Source organism: Acanthopagrus latus, chromosome 20, assembly GCF_904848185.1.
Source record: "Acanthopagrus latus isolate v.2019 chromosome 20, fAcaLat1.1, whole genome shotgun sequence".
Classification (NCBI taxonomy): domain Eukaryota; kingdom Metazoa; phylum Chordata; class Actinopteri; order Spariformes; family Sparidae; genus Acanthopagrus; species Acanthopagrus latus.
This window is the reverse complement of record NC_051058.1, coordinates 5,228,661-5,250,521: the sequence shown is the minus strand read 5'-3', so window position 1 is coordinate 5,250,521 and position 21,861 is coordinate 5,228,661. Positions and strand designations below refer to the sequence as shown.

Below are 21,861 nucleotides of genomic sequence, written 5' to 3'. Positions count from 1 at the left end.
TGCTTGCTAATGCAAATGCTGAGGACGTATGACAAGGCAAGGGACGTTAGCAGTAATGCTATCAGACGGGTTGGAACAAGACTAAAGCTTTGACCATAAAGTAGTACAGAGCTTAGTTGAGAGAGTTAGCATGCTTACATTTCTAATTAGCACTGAACACAAATTAAAGCTTAGATTTGCAGGTATTTGGTGATGAACTATAAAGTTGGACGAGTGAAATGTCTGCCTCAGGGTGACATCAGAGGAAAGAGCAAGGGTTCACAAAAGTCATCGGGATTTATCTTCTAGGAACCATCAATAACTGACATATTTTGCACTAGTCCAACCAGTTGATGTGGAGATATGTCGTTGATTAAGTGAAAATGTTACCTGCTGGTGGCTTCAGATGAAAGATAAGGGGATCAGTTGAATTTGTACACTTGGAACCGCGAGTGTCTGTACGCAGTTTATGTGCGATCAGTTTAGTACTTTAGGAGATCACATTCTAAACCAGTGACCAAGTGGGTGACCAACCGACATCATGAACACGCAAATATAAAGCAGCAGCTCACATGCCTCGTCAGACTGCATCTAAAAGATATTCAATTTCTGTTAAAGTGTCTTAAGTCAGTAACACTCACATTTTATTACAGAGCAGATGATGAAAGAAGAAATCCTGCTTCTCTCTCATCTCTGTTGTTCTGTACTAGTTCTGTTACTCACATGGTGGCTTGTGACGGTGTTATGGTGGTTACTTTTTTATATATTTTCATTTTGGTATCTCAATGTAATCTGAATGGAAAAGGGGCAAAAACTTGCGTGCACATCCGAGTATCGCCATCGAAATAAACAGTATCATATGGTGTGTTGATTGTACCCTTTCCAATTTAGGGGGTTTGTGTGCAGTGTGAAAGGGTTTCAAGAGTCTACAGCCACACTGTGTGTGGGATTCTACTCAGGCATAATTGTACCTAGAGGTAATTACCTTAGTATACCCTATTCGCTAATTAGCGAGTCCATGTTTTAACCCGATTGGTGGAGCTGGCAAAAAGGGCCAAAGTTATTACAGTTCATCTTGTGGGGGGTTACAGATATGTGTAGAAAGTTTCATACGACTAGCATGACTGGGAGCATAGCCAGCAACTATTGTGAGTTTTGTAAGTAAAGGAAGTTTAACCAGGGAGGTCTGTCGTCTTGACTTTTGCCTGTCGGACTTGCTGAGTACAAGGTTGTTAGAAGTACCATTGTGAATGATGGCCAGAGCTGTAATAATAAGGCCTATGTTCTGATAATTTAGAAATATTCTTTTTGCACTTGACTAACTTGCCACGCCCCTCTCTCATTGTATCTTGTAATTTCACAGCTGCTACAGTAGATCAGAGTCAGAGAACTTAGAGGGTGTGATCAGGTTGTACAACAGCTGCCATCTTCGGAAGGATGGATTCTCTCCGTTGCCAGCGTTTTTAATAACATCCTCTAATAAAGGTCTCTGGCCTCTATTAAAGGGCACTGGACCACAAAAATTCAATCAAGAACATTGTTATTTTCCCATTGAGCGTGTGCTTGACTTAAAAACTTAATTTAAGTCTCCCAGTGGCAAAATATGTAAATGTAATCAGAATGAAATTAAAACTGCAAGAAAATCAAACTAGTTTTTCAAGCTGTAATTGTCACAGCTCTGACCCTAAAGAGCTTGTTTTACTCGAAAAGGTGGCTTGAATAGTTTCTTTGCTGGAGGAGAATCTATTTATAGTGTATCAGACTTGGATCGGTAGGACACCATTGTTAGATCACAGGGATTAAGTCTCCGACCAAACTGGCTGATGTACTACAACACACAGTGTACAAAGGTCACAGCAATACAAGTTGTCATTAAGCGAGACCACAGCAGGTTTGTTAACAGCAGTTGGCTCATGTCGGGCATAAAGGTCATCTCGGGGCGGTCGGCCCACTCCAACTGGTTAGCTGTGGCAACTTGTTACCATGACGATCTGCTTAGGATATTGTTAAGCTACATGTGAGATGGGTGTTAGATGATGACAACCCCTGTGTGTGTGTGTGTGTGTGTGTGTGTGTGTGTGTGTGTGTGTGTGTGTGTGTGTGTGTGTGTGTGTGTGTGTGTGTGTGTGTGTGTGTGTGTGTGTGTGTGTGTGTGTGCGCGCATATGTTTGTTTGCACATATATGACCAGGTGCTGTTAATAGGGGCACGTTCCCCTGGTAGACTCGACTGTCCCACATTGTATTCTTGTGTGTGAGTGTGTGCATATGCGAGTGTGTCGGGGAGCAGATGGTTGCAGAGCAGGTTTGTAAAATATGCACGAGCAGCTCTCATCCCCAAATCCCCTCAGCTCTCAGTCTGGATGACTGTCTGAGAGGCGAGCAGGACCCCTGCACCCCTTTTGTTGATCCTGTGCAGCATTTCACAAGCGCTCGCAGTATTTTGATATTTCTTTTTACCCAAAGGTAATTACAAAAGTGCCAAGGACACAGAACAGACACATACAAATACAGCATCCACATAGTGTGTCACTTGGTGGTCAACACTCAGAGAATAAGGTGTGTGTGTGTGTGTGTGTGTGTGTGTGTGTGTGTGTGTGTGTGTGTGTGTCTGTGTGTGGACTCTTATCTTTAGCTTGCACTGCACTGAGGCAGCCTTTTTCTAGAGGCTCAAAGAAGGCGAGGAACAAAGAGAGGAGACGAGATGATGGAGGAGGGACATTAACACTTTGACTGAAGAGGATGGAGGAGGAGAAGAGATACATGGGGTGGAGGGGAGATGTGATAGAATGACACAGGCACACACTCAATTAAAAGTTACATCAACCTGCAACTCTGTAACCGCGTACATGCAAACATTTCACATCTAATTAGTCGCCATGATGTCATGCTCACGATCATAAACGAGGGAGCTCACATTAAAACCTAAAGTCCTAAAATGTCCTAAAAATTCTGCTTGGGTAAAAGAAAAAATACACAAAAAAAGTATTACCAACAGAACATACTTTGAAGTTCAAAGTGTCTAAAAGTATTAACTCAGTATGCGTCAAATTGGGGGAATTTTTATTTTATCATCGCTAGGTAATAATTTGTACACACAAGTTAGTATCATGTCCAACAAAACAAAAATGACTGCTGGACTTCAGGGACTCTATTGTTAATGTAAATGTCGTGGGAAATTCCAACTTTATTATGCAAGAGGACAAGATGACATCATGCAAATCCCATGAGAGGTCCAATCAGCAACATAACATGTGGGGCCTTTGGCTATAACAATTAGTCATCTGTCATTAGTTGATCATAAGTTAAATATGTAGAGGCAACTATAGTAGTCAGATATATCTGTAGTACTAGTAGAATGATTAAGTGACACAAATTAGATCTATTACCTCGAATTTGTGCTTAAATACAGCTCTTGAGTTAATGCACTTTCCAGCATGAATACAAAACACTGTGGCAGTTCAGGACAGTTTATTCAGCTCTAAATGCAAGTCTCATTAAAAATTGAAAACATCAGCTGAGAGGTGGTGTTTCAACTTCTCTGGACCAATAATGTCCGTAGCTTATCAACTCCTGGTCTTTGTCAATTGGTGTCTGTAACTTCAAGAAAGCCACAGTCAAAGTTGAGTTCAAAGTACCGGCGTGGCCACTCAGTGTAAATATTTCCTACGTGGTGGTACAAGTCCTTTAATCCACCTAGTTTTTGGCATAATCTGGCACTAAATATTACTATTAACACATCTTAGAAAGAAAAAAAACATCCAAATCCATATTAATTGTCACCTTCCTGAAGCTGAAACTCGCATCCTGATTTTGTCTACTGGAGCCGAACTTGACTTGAAACCAGCTCTGACTGACTCGCGCATTTGTACAGCAAAGCTAAAGAAAAGCGACGCGCGAGAGATGAGGGAAGTGGTGGTAATCATGTAGACGCGTAAAGAAAAACTCCCCCGTACACGGAGAGAGACGCGCATTCACTCCGACATACAGTGAGCTACACACAAACGGAGGACGGCAGTAGTTTCCCTCGGGGTCAGTGTAAAGTGTCTCCCCCTGCTCGAGTTGACTCGTGTCGATTCATGCACTCTGCAGTTGGAGTCAGCTACTTGTGACAGACACATCAGGAGGGGCTACACCACACTGCACATGATGTATGCTGCAAATTGTAAATAAGGTTTTCGCGTTATTTGTTCCACTCTCAGCGAGCCGCCACGGAGATGGCATTCTGGATATTCTGACAGACAGCAGCTTGTATCTTGGTAATGATGCTTTCTGTGTTTTTGCAGTAGTCTATAGGCTGTTGGCGGCCGTGCAGCAGTGGCAGCATAGCAGTATCACTCAAAAGACTCAGAGTATATTATACTAACACATAACTGTAACCCTTGGAAGCTGTGCTTGCACATAGAGTATGTGAAATGTAAAGATTTACATATATGTCCCAAGGATTCTATTTATGATGATGTATGTCCTTGTACTGAACAAGCCTAAAGCTAATATCAGGTACTTTGATTTACTCATGAAGCTGTAGGACCATTCTTTGAAAAGGCTGCCATTGCATCCCTTAATATCACAGCTCTATGGAGGAGCAAGTAACATGTCTTTGACATTTGATACTCACATAGCAAAGAGTGACCATATTAACCCTGGTTCCAGAAAAATATGTTCATATACTACTAATTTATCATTCAGTTAAGTTTGTTAGGAAGCGTAATTGCGTCCAGAGTTATGTTTGCTTTGAATATTTCCTTCCAGGGAACGAAGTGTCACTTTCTTGTGCTGCACGGACGGTGTAGGCGGGTGGCCATGGCGGATGGTGGGCGTATGAAACGCAAGACAGCAGAGAGCGTAGTTCACATCTTGAGTTCTGTGTGTGGTTTAGTCTTTAGGCAACAAAATCACTTTGGTGTAGGATAAGGAAAGATCGTGGTTTTGACTAAACCAAATGTTGATTTTTTTCTTCTTTTTTTTTTTTTTGAGGACTAAGCCAGACCATGTTCTTTCTCTACTTTCTGACTTTATCCAGTATTGCGTTTGTTTTAATCTGTCATAGTAACATCCTGAACAGTAAGTTTTGGATTTTTCTCGCCTGTGATGGAGAAGCGATGTGTTCGTCAGCCATCTGTCACAGTGCATAGTAAATCAAAGCCCGTAATATTACATAAACTGGCCATGTCTCATAAATTGCAGGCTCTTTATAGGAGGCTTTTCCTTCTATCACTGAGGTATATTGCAGTTATCAGGACATGAAGGATGTGTTTTTATCTATCATGGCTGTGTGGTGCTTTCATTATATTATTATGGGCGGATTCAGTCCGATTTAATCACATATATTAGTAGCTGGGCTTCAATACAGTAATGAAATTTGCAGCAGAATTCCCTTCCGCGAAAACATACCTTAAGGTCAGACTATTTTTCATTTGATTCGAATGAAATACTACTTCATTTCATTAAAACTGATGATATAAGCCTAACAACTGCAACAGGTGAAAACATAAATCTTTGGAAAATGTCCATGAACATCAGATTATTTTAATATTTGGTACAGTATGTGTAGGCTTTAAATGTATTTAAAGACGAGGTTCAGCAAATGATTCACATGGAAAAAAGATGCAACCTTGTATGGAGTTCACTAAAATAGCTGCAGTGCAGTGTGTGAGGAGTACAACAGTGATACTCCAGCACAGGAAACAATCGTTTTGATATGAAAGCAGCGTGTCTTAGCTTTCATTTAATGGTGTTTTCAACCGTGCGAGGTGAAAATCATTTAGTTGTGTAAAGGTTGTTGTTTCCACACCTCACCACAATGCTGAACCATAACCACGGGACATATTATAATGATAACTAAATATAAAAACATAAGTGTTTATGAGTTGCTTTTATCATGCTGTTTAACACCAGGGCAGTGAGAGATGTCAAACAAGGGGAGGATGAATAGGAAGAGAGGATAATGAAGGCGCTGGAAACAAGCAGACAGAACAAGGAAATCTAAGAAGAGACAGCACATTGTTCTGCAGCCCTTTCTGTGAATTTATTGGGAGAATGTTAATGTTAGAAGCTGCTTTGTGAGCTTGGAATATGAGTTCAAATGTGTTTGCCGGGCTCGACCTCCTCGTGTACGTCAGTTAGAGAATTGCGGCTCTGCCATGATAACAGATGGCCCTCGACTTCCCAAACAGGCTGAACGGATCAACACTGTAGCCCGGGCAGCGCTGTCTAGGTCAGCCCCCACATGAGCAACACCCTCATCACATTTCACCCCAAACAGTCATCCTGTCATCAGGGAAGACGTGTGCATGGACAGAATAATGTATACCCCTTAGACACTGGGTTTCTGTGGTCCTCCCCATGTGTTCCTTTCTGTTCCTTTTTGCACTTTGGTGAGACTCTAACCCTCGAATTGAATGATTTTGGTTTTTTTGGCCGCTGATTTTAACCTCTGTTGGTGGGCTCATGTTGCTTTTGGAAAAATCACATATGAAAGGGACGCTTGCCAGTGATACCAGGCAAACCACATCTTTTGCACTGCTTAATTTCCAAGTGCAGTACATAATGGACCTGCGGTGATTCCTACAGCTTTCTGTAAATTGGCCTCCCACTCACAGTCTAACAACAAACAGCTCTTCCCTGCAATTTTTTCCTCTCGCTGCTTCTGCGTGTTAGCAAGTTAACTGCAGTGACAGCAATTGAAGCATAACTTTACAAGGTGCCCCGCAGAGGTTCTCTACATAAACAAAGTTATATTTGCTTTTACTATTTATCACCAGAACACATTGTGTTTATCAATGAGGCTGAAAAAAAAATGTGCCTAATACATTTTCTTTCTCATAGAGACATGAACTTGAAACGTTTTTTTAACATTCACGTTTCTTACCAGCATTCTGTTTGTTCAGAGAGGAGGAGATTGTGGATTTGTGCCATGAGATATATCTCTGTCCCTGGGGAGGGCAAACAATGGCAGCCGTCCAAATACACACCTATTTGTAGTGAGCACTTCATCAAAGTTGAACTTTTATTCATTATCCAATTTTTAACCATAAGTCACACCTGTTTGTAATCTTAACAATCTCAAATAAACTCAAACTGCAATTTGGAAATCCCTTTACATCTTGAAGCTTTTGTTTAGACTAATAAACTTTGTGGGTGATTTTTTTGGTGGTGTCCAGGGCACATATACAGTAATAATGTTAATACAATATTATTATTGTATATGTGCCCTGGACACATATACAATAATAATGTTAATACTATAACATTCAACATCTAGTGTTAGTTAATTAGTACTCGCCTTTGCTTTTACAATAAAGAACTTCATACTCCCAAATGGAAGCATTATTTGCTATATGGATCACTGATGTTTAACACTTGCAGTTTATGTCTATATATTATTTTCTAAAATAAAAAATCGCCGTCTAGGTCTATTTTTTTGCCCTTCGGGTCAGCATGCGTGTCATGTGACTATGAATAGTGCTACTGGTGGTAAAGAATAACACACAGTACCTTTAACTTAGTGTTGGTAACTGGTTATGAAACAGTCCCTATTTAATACTGATGCCTATGTATGATCTACATTTGCAAACAAGACAATCAGCAAGAAGAGTGGCAAACACTAAGCAAACACTAGCCTGTGGTAAAGTTTAAGATCTTTACCACAGGAGGCATCGGTGCTCATCTCACTTTTATCCACAGAATAACCACCAATGTCTTTGCTACATCAACGTTCAACCTGTCTTAGGCCACTTGGTAGAGGTTTTGACAACTAGCAGCAATGGAGCAATACAAGCATGCATAGATCTGTGATGTGTTTCAGGCTAATCTTCTTCAACAAGAAATGTCGGAATTCAGATGCAACGGCAGGAATGAAGATGACTTAATTCATGACAAGTGTTGTCAACTGTCAAAGAATCAAGAGATTTATTCAACATGAAGTCCGATTTTAACAATGACTTTAAACTACTTTAATGTTTTCATTGTGCTTACAACTGTGCAGCCAGTAGAGTGAGCAGCTGTTGTGGACGATGTGACTGTTGTGTTATCCATGCACATTCATAAATCCTCATCACTTTGAGGTGAATAATCAGAGTCATTTCCTATGTAGTGGTGTTAATCTCTGTTGTCAGGACATGGCCAGCAGTCAGCGACAAGACCAGTATAATAGGATCAGGTCCTCGCACATCGTTTTCCCTGGCACCAAACACACACACACACGCAAAGACACACACATTCAGACATCTGAAAACATCATTGTGGGTATAGGCAAAGGAGCTTGACATTCCATTAATAGCGGCTCTTCATCTATTAGCTCACACTCGCACACAAGCAAATCCCGACTGTATCTGGGTCACAGCCAACAGAGATGGATCTAACGGAAGTTTCACATTGCCCCTCTCTCTCCCTTCTATTCCTCTGTTTCAGAGACGTAATTAATAACACCAGTCCTTTAGGGAGAGCGCGAATACGAGCGAGAGAGTGAGTGGGAGAGGAGTGTATAAAAATCTCAGAGAGGAGGGGAACAGAGCAAGAGTGAGAGACGGTTGACACACCTCGGCGAAAAGTCTTGAAGAGATGCAGCTCGTGGGTGTAAAAGTTTGATGCCACAAGGTGTAGGTAGCAGTGCTAAGTGAAGTGACAAATGTGATGAATCTTTCAGAATCTTCGGGGTGTTGGCAGCAATCGGATGCCATGTTTCTGCTACTGCTTGGGGGTACGCCAGTGGGTGTGTGTCAAGGTTTCCTGATATGTATCAGTATCCTGAATTGTAACAGTAATGTCAACCTCTGGCACATCACCCGCCCTTGTTTTTAAAGTGCTCAGCAGAAGTGCATTTAGTGTGCAAAGTAAGTGGCACAGCTCGAAGGGGTTGTATTTGAACTCTTAATTAATCGTGGGTGTGTTTCCACCCTTACATAACTTAATTTAACCAGAGTGACATCTCCCATCCCCTTTAAAAGCTGGGTGTGCCCAGGCATTAAAGAAAAAAAAAGCCCCATAAGTTAATGTTACCTCATCCAGTGAACCAGACAATGAAGCTCATTTGACTCCTGGAAATACTAAATACATTAGTTTAACAGTTCAACTTGTGGCATGAATGACTGATGACAGGTATGTATTCAATAGGTGATGCTGATATGCCTGAAAAGGAGAAAAACATTTAAAGTAATAGAATGGGTAAAGAAGCTCATTCGTTTCCACAGAAGGCAGTGTTCGTTTGTAATCGCTTCAACTGCTGGAAAAGAGCATGCGGTAAATACTGAATGACTGAAAAGCTGTAAATTGTGGGAAGAAAAAAAACTGCCCCAACAACACTCGCTATGAATGTTTCATCTCGGAAACTTTCTCTTTGAATATTTCATGTGCAGAAATGTCGAGCGGAGAACAGCACAGAGCAGAGTGGCAGACAGGCTCATACTGTAGTGCTGCCCTACTGCGCTCAATTCACTGATGGAAGCGACTTGAGGTGGACTTTGAATTTTCTTCAATTTCTCCTGAAATAGGGGAGTTCTGTACACATATGTGATATATCAAGAAACAGGCCTTCAGTACAGATGCTGATGTGATGTCCTCTGTATTTAGTAATTCAGGCTGTCAGTGTTTGACAGTCAATGCATGTTGATGGAAGTAGACAGACGACTGTGAAATGGTCATAGTTCAGTCATAGTTGGGTCTGTTATAGGCACCGAAATGACCTTGTTTAGTTTGGGAAAACATTGTGGATTGGGTGCGATACTTACATAGGATGAGTTACAAATGTAGGTTACGTATGTTGTGTAAGCTCCATTACGAATGTGATTTAAAATAAGTCGATAAGTTGACTATTGGCTTCTCGCGAGACACAAGTACTCGTCACAGGGTGAAGGTCCTGTGTGTCACCCATCCATTTAACCCGAATGGGTTTAATATTGTTTTAACTCAAAATATTACCTGAAAAAAAATATGCTATTAGATTCAAGACAGGGAATTTAAAAGTGAATACGCCTGTAACCATAGAAGGCTTAGACATCTGAATCATTGATCTGTCGAGGGCTTCTTATTCCCTCTTGTGTGCTGTCAGCAGGGACTGTTCGTACACACATGGACTCCACAAAGGGAGAAAGGGTAAAAAAAACGTTGTGTCATTACACTGTTGAGAAAGCTTCCCATCGGTCTGCACCTTGTCATCGCTGTTATTCCTGTTACTCCGCCCTCCACTCACGCCGCCCAAACCGCTTGCCTTCACCATTCAGCCCCCCATTTCAATCGGTCCATCATGCTCAAGTATGACTCAGAAAGAGGTGTGTCAGTCCACCATGTGAACCAGCACAATTTGCGTTTGTGTGTCAAAAGAGTGCAGACGAGTGTGCGCGCGTGTGTGTGTGTGTGTGCGTGCTGCGTGTGTGTTACCATGCACTGTCATTTTAAATGATGTCACATTTTCTTTGCCTCTTTTCCTCTCCTCTCTGTTATTCCCCACTTGAATTCATCTCTCTTTTTTGTATGGTTTGTGTCTGTTTTCTCCCTGTGCCTCTTTCTCCTCTGTTTGATGTTGAAGCAAGGCAGCAGAGCATCCGGGAATTCCACTTAAATCTTTGTTTGATTGTTTTACTGTAACTGTTTCTGTTTGTTTTTCTGTTTTGTTTTTAAGACTCAGTGTTTGCTGGATTTCAAAATTGGACGTCCAGCCTGCGACATTGAAGGCTGACACATTTTTCCTGGCAGACACTGAGTCTCAAGGTTTACTACTGAGCCATTCACCATGAAGGACAGGGGCATAAAAGCAGCAGCTGCATCCAACCAAACTTACTGCCTCAAAAATGTGAAAAATAAGTGTTTCTCGCTGACATTTCAATCATTCCCTTACAGACCCCTTTACCTTAAAAGTGCACTGTTGCTGCTTTTACAACCCGTTGCCCTACTCTTCCTTTCACAGCCATTCTTTTCATCATGCCGGATCCAAACTTTAAGTCTTTTCTAGTCCCTACATCTCCTCTGTTCCCCTCACCCATAGCAATCCACACTTCTCACCCCCGATCCTCCAGTCATTTGTACATCTCAGATAGAAGCACCGAACCCTCATAGAGCCTGCAGACACATCGAAAAAAGAGATCCAGCAAATCAGAAACCATTGCACCAATGAATCAAAGTCATAGCAGTGTCTCGCGTTACTTCAAGAGTCATGGTCAGGCCTCCCTTTTCATCGGAGTAGCTGGCACGACATCCTTTCCACTTCACGACCTACAGTAGACACCCGCACATGGTCACCACATTCTGGACAGCGGCAGGTCCACCGTGTTTCAGACCCATCCTCTACACATCCAATCCAACCCACACAGCCACAGCGTAGCCATAGTGCTGTGCTGTGCTGTTGGTGCCACAACCAAGGACCCTTACTGTGTCTGTATTTCCCAACAAAGACCGCCTCGGAAATGTATGGATTATGTTTTTGAGCGTGGCCGCGTCCAAAAGCAACTCCCAGGCCCAATCCTCAGCCCCCCAACAATTCTCACCCCCAAAAGGTGAGTGTAGAGTCCACAAAGGGGAGGATGGCTGCACTGGAAGGCAAAAGGAGGAATAAGGTTTGGGGTTGTTTTTGGACAGGGAATTATTTATGTCTTTTGGGTTTTTTTTGTTTTGTTTTTTTTTTTCAGACAATGTTTTTCCTTCTTCTTGTTTGGCAGACCTCAGGCAGATTTTCAACTGGGGTTTTAGTTCTCTTTAAAGTCAGTGAAGTCGTTCAGTAAATCCAAACCCCAGTGTCCACAGGGTCCAGCTGCTTTGCATTCTGCTCGCGCTGTGGCTGTCGGTTACTTTTTCAGTTCTTCAGTAGCCACAGTTCTAATATAGTTTAGAATTTTCCACTCAGAATTTTTTTGGACTGTCTCCAACACACTTGCAGCTCATTTAGGGGTGCGTTAATGTTACATATGAAGTGGCCTACACCAGTAAAACGCATATTTTTCTTAAAGTTTAGGTCATTCCTCCTCACTAATTCATTTGTTTTGGAGCTTTTGCCAATAACCATTGAGGGCTGGGTGCTGTGTGGCATTAAGGAGACGACCTTTTGTCCCCAACTGTGATCACTCATTTTAAATGTCAGTGATTTTATTATTATGATATAAATAATGATTTTATCAGCGCCGCAGTGCAGCAGCTTGGAAATGACTGCCTGTAATATTTGTGAGCTCCAATTAAATTGTGTGTGTCACACTCTTTACACTGTCCACCAACCTAAACAGCTAATACATAAAAAAGAAACAGCTATATATAGGGATAGAGATAGAGATATGTATCGAGGCTGCAACCTTCCCAATACCTAAAGACAGAATAGGTAGTCAATTTGTGAGGTAGCATTATCCTAGATGCATGTGTCCATAGGTAAAAGAAAAAAGCCTGCAGTCCCTCTTCATACGAGAGAGAAAAGAGATGCAAAATTAGCCTGAGCATGTGGAGACTGCAGCGAGCGAGGCCATGGAGCCGGTGGACATTGGTCGTAAAAATGTCGGAAGATGAAGTGGAAGTTATTGGAGGATCTGTTTTGTCGAGCTGCAGTAAGGAAACAAAATGTCTTCCATTTGGGCAACGAACACAAATTACATTAATCTGCATGTTGCTCAGTTATCCATCAAACATGATGAGATCTAAGACCCCATGAGAAGACTGTCCTGGACGGTCTGTTCAATGTAAACAGAATATGGTGTCAAACATGAGGACGGAGACGCGGCCTTCCGTGAACCCTCCGTGCCCATGTACCCATCCTCATCCCCTTTCGAACTGATGAGAGCCGAGAGGAGGCTGTCACATCAGTGAAGGATGGGACAAAAAAAAAGGTTTTCCTCACTGCGCCAAATATAATTCTGTTGCTGTAGTACCTTACACAAAAAAAGCAACATAAACTCCATTCCTAATTGATAAGGGCATCGCTCTCTCTTTTTTTTTCTCTGTGGAGGAGAAAAGAGCAGTGGAAGTGAGAGCAGGAGAGTTGGGGTAGAAAGTGTAATTTAGCTTCCTAAACTTTCACCTTTTCCTCCCTTGCTTGATTCCCTCCCCTCCCCTCTAGAGACGAGCTGAGCTTTAGCCAACTTCGGTTTCTGTCTCTCTCTCTCTTTCCATCTATTTCCTCTCCCTTATCCCCGATCTTGCACTCTTTGCCCCATCCATAATAATAAGGGCAACGCTCACTTACTTCTTCACATTACTTTTTTTTAGGGAGAAAGTGAACCAATCTAGCGAACTCGCTACAGCTATCCCATATTATATTCAGCTCTTTTTCTTGGGCCTGTATATTACTCTATGGGAATGTAAATTGGACAGCAGAAAAGCCATGGTAGGAAGAGAAAAAGTAACACGAAACAACAGCTTTTTTGGCAACATATTTAGATGAATGAGGAAGAGAAACAAGGGGACTACCGTTGTGTTTGAGTATGTCTGTGTGCCTTGGTTCGCTATGCAGCTGCAGACAGTAAGTGGAACACGGTAGAACTAATGTTTGCTCATCCAAAGATGATTGAGCACCTCGTAAAAAGGGACTCTCAATAAATGAAGCTGTTGCATTCCACAAGGGCAATGTCAAACTACCCCAATTCAACGACATGTGCCCAGACTTACCCAAGATGCTTCAAAAACTGCTTCATCACTGTCTGCTTGGCGGGCCATATGGTAAAACGTCCAGAAGTGTGGCCTCATTTATAAAGATCAGCCGACAAGCTGCTGCGGAGACAACTCCAGAACCTGCGGTGATGAAAAGCAAAGCAGGTGACTGAGTGTGTCACCCTGCTTTAGTGCATTCATTTGAAGAGCTGGACCAAGCTCACCGGAAGCCACATTATTTTCACTTTCTGGCACGCACATCTCCGTAGGAGTTCAGGAGCAGTCAAACTCCCAACACTGGGTGCCCTGTGGTTCAGCCGGTATACTGGCAGTGTTCAGGCTCATCTCCCCTGTTGTCATTATCAATAACTACCAGCAGGTGCAAAATTAGCCCTCGGCAAAGATGAACCTGACTACAAATATAGAATAATTAACTTGAAAGCACTCATCAGGCTGCAGACCACTGCCAAACCTCGACAACTGTCCAACTTGCACATCACATGTGTGTATGGCAATATTTACAGCTAAGTTTAAAGAATATAAAGTAACAAGTAAAAAAAAAAAAAGAAAAATGTTATGTACATTATGCTAAATTTACTTTGATACTTCACAGTAAGTGTGTACCTGGAAAGGTTTATCTCAGGAGATATAAAAAGATGCAGATATACTGTATATGTTTAACGTCAGGGATAGGACGGGTAGCGTGCTACCAAACCCTGCTCACTCAGCTCTCCTGCTTTATCCCCTGTTTCTCTGGTAGGATAGGCGCACACCATGAATTGCACACACACACACACACGTATACACTCTTGTGGGAATTGTTCCAGCCAAGCACAGCTACAACCACAGCAGCACACCTGGGCTAATTGGGCAGAGAGGGAGCGCTCCCAGCACCCAAAGGACTTGCCTTTTGCGTGTGCGCGAGTGTGTGCGTCACTCCCTTTCCCGTGCGACCTAGAGCCTCTCCTTCACTGATGGAGTGATAAGGTGATAGATTGGGTGAGCCTCCTCTCTCCTCCTCATCCTGACTCCCAGCCCATCCATCCATCCTCTCCGGATGGAGGGAAGAGGTGTGGGACGAAAAGTGATGGATGAGTATGGAAAAGTTTTTTTTCTCCTGCGGTATTCCTGAGTGGAGGGAAGTGAAAGGATAAAGGGGAGGATGAGTCACGTGATGATCCGAGAGACAGAGGGAGAGATGGCCAGATCTCCAGACTGAGGTGTCCCAACATCAGACTATTCTGTTTATCTTCTATCTGACACTGACTCAAAGCTCATTTATATAATTGTTGATCACAGGAGAGGCCGTTTGATTTGATTAGTCACGACTGCAGACCACAGGAGTCCCTCTTTCTCTCTGTCCATCATCTGATCTGCCCTCCCTTTTTTCAAATCTTTTCACGTTTCTCTCTACATATCTATCTTGAGTCCGTGAAGTGTAAAGGTGGGTGTTTCGCTATAACAACTCTTTTTTTTTAAAGCAGCTTCGTTGGTGCCAGCCCTCAGCACAGCAGGTCTACTGTAAAGTGTCCCACCGTGTTCCTCCCTATCTCACTTTTTGAACTCCCCCTCCTTCTCCTCCTCCTCATTACCCCGCTCCTTGCACCCCACCCCCAACTACCTCCCACTTCCAACAGAAGCTCAGAGTAAGCCTTACTACTCGGATTACTCCCCCACCCGCCTGCTCATCCACAAGATGTGCACCAGCCACTACCTTGACCTGTTCATCACCATAGTCATAGGGCTCAACGTCATCGCCATGTCCATGGAGCACTACCAGCAGCCCGAGGTCAGATGTGGGGGGGAGGAAGGAGGGGGTGATGATGGGCTTGAGTGATAATTGAAAATGATTCCTAGGGATTACTGTATTCACTTCATTGTATTATGTATGTAGTCGCTCGTTGAAATCACACTGACACTTACACTGACTAAAAATGACGTAAGTGATTTTATCCTGTCTTACAATACAGTACATACTGTTGTCTGTTTGTAAATGTTTCAAAGGAATTTTTACTCTTCCACAAATACAATTCAAGAGAAGATACTCAAAACTAAAAGGCTGTGCTCTGAAAAATAATTCAGTATCTAAATTGGCCCTTTAAGACTAAAGGTCATTGGAATATTATCCAATCGCCAGAATAAATGTTGACAATGTTAATTTCTGCAAACCACATATAATATGTATATTTCTTGTATTTCTTTGTCTTGCAACTTTGCATTTAGACTTTCTTGATTTTCAGGCTGATGTTCCTCTGGTCTTTTTAGGTTTCAGCACAAAAAGCACAAAGTTAGGAAAACAACATATTTTGTCTTAAGTGGTTCTGTTGCCACAAACATGGCAGAAAAATATTGCAGTGAACACAGTGAAGCTACAGTTGTTTTTTTAAGCCATTAAAAAACAGTTGTGAAATGTCCCACCATGTTGTTAAAAAATATACAGTTTTGTGCACACAAATGTTGAACTGTCAGACAAGTTTCTTGGCTAGCTGTTACGTTATTCCGCCATGTTCAGCTCATACATAGATGTGATTTGAACAGTTTTTATAAAAGATGTCAATATGTGGGTGTGAAGTATCCAAATTTAACGTGTCCATGGTTTGCAGAACTTAAAATACCAACATTTCTTTTTGCGACTGGGAGGGAAATAAAATAAATAAAATACCATTGAGATGTGTGTAGATGTTATAAAGGTGTTTATTGATTGATATATATATATATATATATATATATATATATATATATATATCCTATCCTATGCGCCTATCCTATATATATATATATATATATATATATATATATATATATATATATATATATATATATATATATATATATATATATATATATATATATATATATAAAGAACTAGTATGTTATAAAGGCATTTATATATATATATATATATATATATATATATATATATATATATATATATATATATATATATATATATATATATATATATATATATATATATATATATATATATATATATATATATATATATATGCCTTTATAACATACTAGTTCTTTAAACAAGGTTGATAACAGGATCAGGTTATCAGAAAAAGGAATGAAAGTAAAATAAGAATTGTAAAAGCCTGGTAAGAGCAATGACCTACAGTGAGGGCAATAAAAAAAGAAGAAGACATACAACAAGAGTTTATGATAATGCTTCAAACTGTATACATTTAAATACAGCAAATTCCACCCAGAGGTAATACAAATCTATAACTTAATTGGCTCCAGCTGGGCTGTGCCTCCCACTCATTTGAGAAATATTTCTATCACTAACATATTGCAGGCCACCTGCTAGATCACAATCCTGTGGTGGAGGTGAAAACAAAAAGGACTGACAGAGGTGTAGGGACAGATTTGCATTTAGTAAGATTCCACGACAGTAAAATAATCACAGAGATGGAGTAAAAAAGAGAGAGGAGTCTGCGGAACAAACATTGAGAAGAGTAGACGCTGGTAATGCTAGATAGGAATGGGGAAATGAATCACAAACTGGAACTAGCTGTGAATCGATGAATTGTCTCCGGTAAGAATTTTCCCCTTTAGCCCACCGATTCTCTCCTCGTTCCGCCGCTAAAGGTCAGTTTTCCCATGCAGATGGGCGCTGAGTTCTCCCCGAGGCAAAAATGGACACTTTGATTCTAATGGCCTTTTCATAGAGAAATGAGGGAGGGAGGAGCGGAGGGCCATGTGAGTTATCTATTAATGGAATGTCTAATTTCGGAGAGGAGGACAGAGTTTACAATGTGGACCTTTTGGTATTTCATGTGAAGGTTGTAAATTCAGGAAACCTGTATATTTACTCAGCAAAAATATCCACCACCGCAGGTCATTGGCGGGGTTGAAGCTGAAAGATTATTTGTCTTTAACGAGCGAAAAAACAGCAGTAGGGTGAGAACATTTCATAGGTTTTCAACGCAGTTTCGGCACATTGTATTAAATGTGTGTCAATGAAAGCCACAACTCGCTCAGGTAAGATAACAGGAAGTGTAATGATTGCTTTACTGCCTTGTTAAGATGGATGCCCTTGCAGTTTATTAATCTGTAACATGTATCTCTCTGACATCTTCAGGAGTTGACTGAGGCATTGAAGATCTGTAACTACATCTTCACCCTCATCTTTGTTCTGGAGTCCGTCTTCAAGCTGGTGGCCTTCGGCTTCCGGCGCTTCTTCAAGGACAAGTCAGTATTTGAGTAACTGCCGTGCTCCCTGATGTTATGTAACCTTTTTCCTAAAACATCTCAGACACAAATCAGACAGTAATCCTGAATAAATATTTACCACCCAGCTCAGGGTTTTGACATTTCAGTGGATGTGATATTGTTATAGGTTAGTGGGTAAAGGTACCTTTCTTTAACCCCGTGAGTCATGTGGAAAATCTGAGGCAGCGTTTTGCAGAGCTTAAATGAGCTTTTTCGTAGGTGCCTTGGTGGATGGTTCTCAGTGAGGCCTGCATGAATACAAACGGCCTCGTTAAACACCCATAAAACATGCTGCCTTAGATGATTTCATAGCTTTGAAATCCCTGGCGTCCCCCTGAAAACCGCACAATAATGCACAAACACAATCACAACAGCACAAATGTTGACATCACGCATACAGTACATGATTACACACACAAACACACACACACACAGCTCAGTGGAGACAACATGTTATTGGACTCACGCTGACCACCAAGGGCTCCATGATGTCCATTCTCTTTGCCAGAGTAGACCATTATCCTTTTTGGATTTGGCTGCGGTCCGTGTTGATATTACCTCACTACACACATGCTGCACACAGGTACACACAAACAGATAAACACATCATTTAGCCTGAAGGATAATGTTGCACTCTCCGTTTAATTTTAAGTTGATTTCCTTGTGTTGATCTAAATGAGTATCTGAAAGATGATGCGATGTGTCTCGTGGACTGTAAGACAGAGAAAAGCATGCTTGCGGAGAAGCTACAATGGAAAATGTCAATCCTGATTTGTACGACCACCCACCGCTGTCTTCACTCAAAATTTTACACTCTCATTCTCTTCCAAACACTGCGTTCAGCGCACATTTATTGCACAGGGGCTGGAAAATCAGTTTTGGTCCCAACACTTTGATCTCAATTCAGTCCCAGTATCTGTGAGAGAAAGTAGCCTGCTGATTCCTGATCTGAGTGGATCAAATCTATCTTTATCATACACTGAAATGAATTTATACTTTTGCTGCCTCACAGCACTTAAACTTTCTTCACACTCCGATGCATCCAGAAAATCTTCCCTGTCTAAATATAAAGTTTATGAGATTAGTTTATTGTTAAACTAATAAAAACTTGAGTAAAACCTAGAGGTTTGTTTTTATTCCGTAATCGCCATAAAATTAAAGTGATACTTCACACAAAATCGTTTGAGTGTTAAACGGGTTGTAAAAATGTATCGTACACAGCTTATGTTTGCTGCTATGAATGATCATGCATGTGCAGTGACAAAACAGATCAGATCATTTCAAATTAACAGGATGGTAAAGAAACCTGATCACATTGGATGCAAACCTGAAACACCACAGGTCGGTGCTGAAGTGTGGGAGTGTCAATCCATGGTCCGTGTTACTGACGTGTTGGGAACCCCTGCTGATCCTGCGCCATGCGGGTCCTACCAGTGAACACTTAAACATAATAGTATAAACAACCAGCATGAAGCAGATCATTGCTGTGTTTATGACTGGGGGAACAAGACCGCACCATAGTGAAAATAAAACTTAACACCACAAAGAGAAATGTCTGTTGTGTTCTCTCTGTGATATTTATCCATGATGAATAACTTGTCCTGCAACTGACCCGTTCAACTCTGCTTATGATCTTCGGTCGAGCCTCTGCCACAGCAGATTAAGCATGCCAGTCCTACAGTGATCGGCAGCATCCACAGATGTGTTTTAAAATGGTGCACAATGCCAAGTTCAGTGAATAAACATGACACGTTATGTCATACTCCACTGTGGCTTCAGTCATAGTCTGATCGCCAGCCTATGTGATTGGCCAATGCAACGTGGCGTCAGGCTATGTTTCTCCAAAAGCAGAGTCGGATTCAACTTTTTCTGCACAGGTTGCGGCCCGCACCACTGCAGCCAAAACAGACTACCCTCATTAAAATGAATAGGAAAGCCTGCGTTTTCACCGCTACGCAAGATCCAATGTGAATCCAGCCTCAGTGAAAAACAGATTTCACTGTAATATCCCTGGGAAAAGTCTGAAAATGCAAAATGTGCATGCTAATATTGATATTCTTAAAGGAACAGTTTGGGGAAATATGTAATAGCTGTCTGAAAGTTAGATGAGATGATTACCACTTTCACCTGTCTACGAAAATATAGAAACTGCTGCCAGCTACACTGGCTCCTTTTAAAGGTAACAACATCCACCAAATACCAGCACATATAGATCCCCTTATTATAGCCTCATAATACATATTTCCATATGTAAATATAGCAACATTATATCACATTATATCTTACTGCTTTATATCTTGCAACCGTAGGGGGCCAGGCAAACCAAAAGTCCAATCAATGAAGTTGCGGTGCCTGGCCAAGAAACACTCGACAACTTGAAATGTTATACTTTGGTTTTTGTATGGATTACCTTAAAAAGGTGTAAAGAATTAATAAATAGCCTTAAAGGTGGATTCAGTTACCTTTTAAAGAGTGCGAGGCTAGTTGTTTTACCCTGTTTCCAGTCATTATATTATGTTTCCCTTTTTGAAAGGGAAGAATGAGGCATCGAAGATTCAGTTGTGTGCCATTTGCAACCTCAGCTCTAGATGTCACTTAATCTGGCACACTGTGAATGGATCAGTAAATGGCAGGTGCTAAAACATATCTGTAATAATGACATGAACTTACTTGGCCCTCGTTTCTGAAAATTGTGGGGTTATGAGTACTTAACGACCAAGTGAAGACAGGGGTTATTTATTTTAATGTCACTGTGACTCTATTCTAAATCAAATCCAGGTCATTTTACTCAAGTTCACATCTCTAAATTTAAGAAAAAAGACTTATTAGAAATAGGTGATTTTGATAAGTTGCTTGGATCAGATTTTGCAGCCATTGGACAGAAGGATATCTAAATCAGTGTTAGGGATTGCTGAGTTTGTGTTTGTGTGTGTAGGTGGAACCAGCTGGATCTGGTCATCGTGCTGCTGTCCATCATGGGCATCACCCTGGAGAAGATTGAGGAGGCTTCTCTACCGATCAACCCCACCATCATCCGCATCATGAGAGTGCTGAGGATCGCACGAGGTATGACCGCCCCCGTCCGTCCATCCAGCCATCCCAACCCCAACCTGACACACTCCTTCTTACACACATGCACACACACACACACACTGGTCTATTTCACGGTGCTGCACTTTTAAGATGCCCTGTAAAGCAGCCACATCCCCGGGACTCCCGCTTTATTATTTTTGCGTGGCAGGTCTCAGCAGGGTTCGGGCAGGGTGTGAGTCGACCAGATGGCACTGAGAAACACAGTCAGCTGACAAACACAGCACAGAATGATATACAGATAAAAACTAAAGAGGGAGAGGGGTGAGGAGAGATAGCAGAGGGTGGGAGCGAGCCAAGACACATCATGACAGTAAATGAATTAAGCTGCGAGAGGTAGACTAGGTATGGAGGGAATAAATGAGAAGAGAGAGGGAAAAGGAAGGATGATGAACAACTTCTGACCTGAAAATAGATTAGAAAAGGATGGAAAGAAGTCAGAAAGGGGAGCAACTGATGCCAGAGCGAATAAAGATGAGATGAAGCGAATGAGGATAATGAGAGATAAATGAGCGGAGGGACGGTTTGTTGGTGGGTTGGAGAGATGGAGGGGATGCAGTGTGTCTGGGGAGAGAATAAATGGAGGAAAAGTGTGCAGGAGAAAGGTCAAGTTAAAAAGACGGGACGGATTTGGCAGGAGGAAGAGGGAAAAAGCTAAACTGACCGTGTGCTCCAGGCCGATTACTTGTCCAGGTAATTGAAGATAAGAGAAGCCTGGGGGGGAGTTAACGGGAGGGAGAGATGGGGAGAGCTGAGAAGAAGAGGAGATAAGACGGACAGGAGGGAGGCTCATCTGTTTTGTCTGACTACTGAAGGTGTAATAACAGGAGTTGCATGGAAGTCATTATTGATTACTGTCATGCAGAGGACCAGGCACGTGCACATCATGTTGTTGTGTTTAAATGGGGACGATAAGCAGCTCCATTGTTTTTATATGTGGGCCATCACCACGCATCTCATATTCACACACTAAATAGATGCGATTTAGCTGGATTACATTAACACACCGGCTC

The 21,861-nt window shown here is 41.7% G+C and overlaps 1 protein-coding gene across 6 annotated transcripts in view; it reads left to right on the top strand.

The window, feature by feature from the left end:
- The window catches only part of cacna1g (calcium channel, voltage-dependent, T type, alpha 1G subunit), a 274,185-nt gene that overhangs the window by 230,480 nt on the left and 21,844 nt on the right, over positions 1-21,861 (top strand). For all 6 annotated transcript variants that reach the window (XM_037081174.1, XM_037081175.1, XM_037081179.1 and 3 more), the window contains 3 exons: positions 15,175-15,326; positions 17,628-17,737; positions 20,694-20,824. In XM_037081174.1, the coding sequence (XP_036937069.1) occupies positions 15,175-15,326; positions 17,628-17,737; positions 20,694-20,824 (393 nt within the window). The remainder of the gene's footprint in view (positions 1-15,174; positions 15,327-17,627; positions 17,738-20,693; positions 20,825-21,861) is intronic.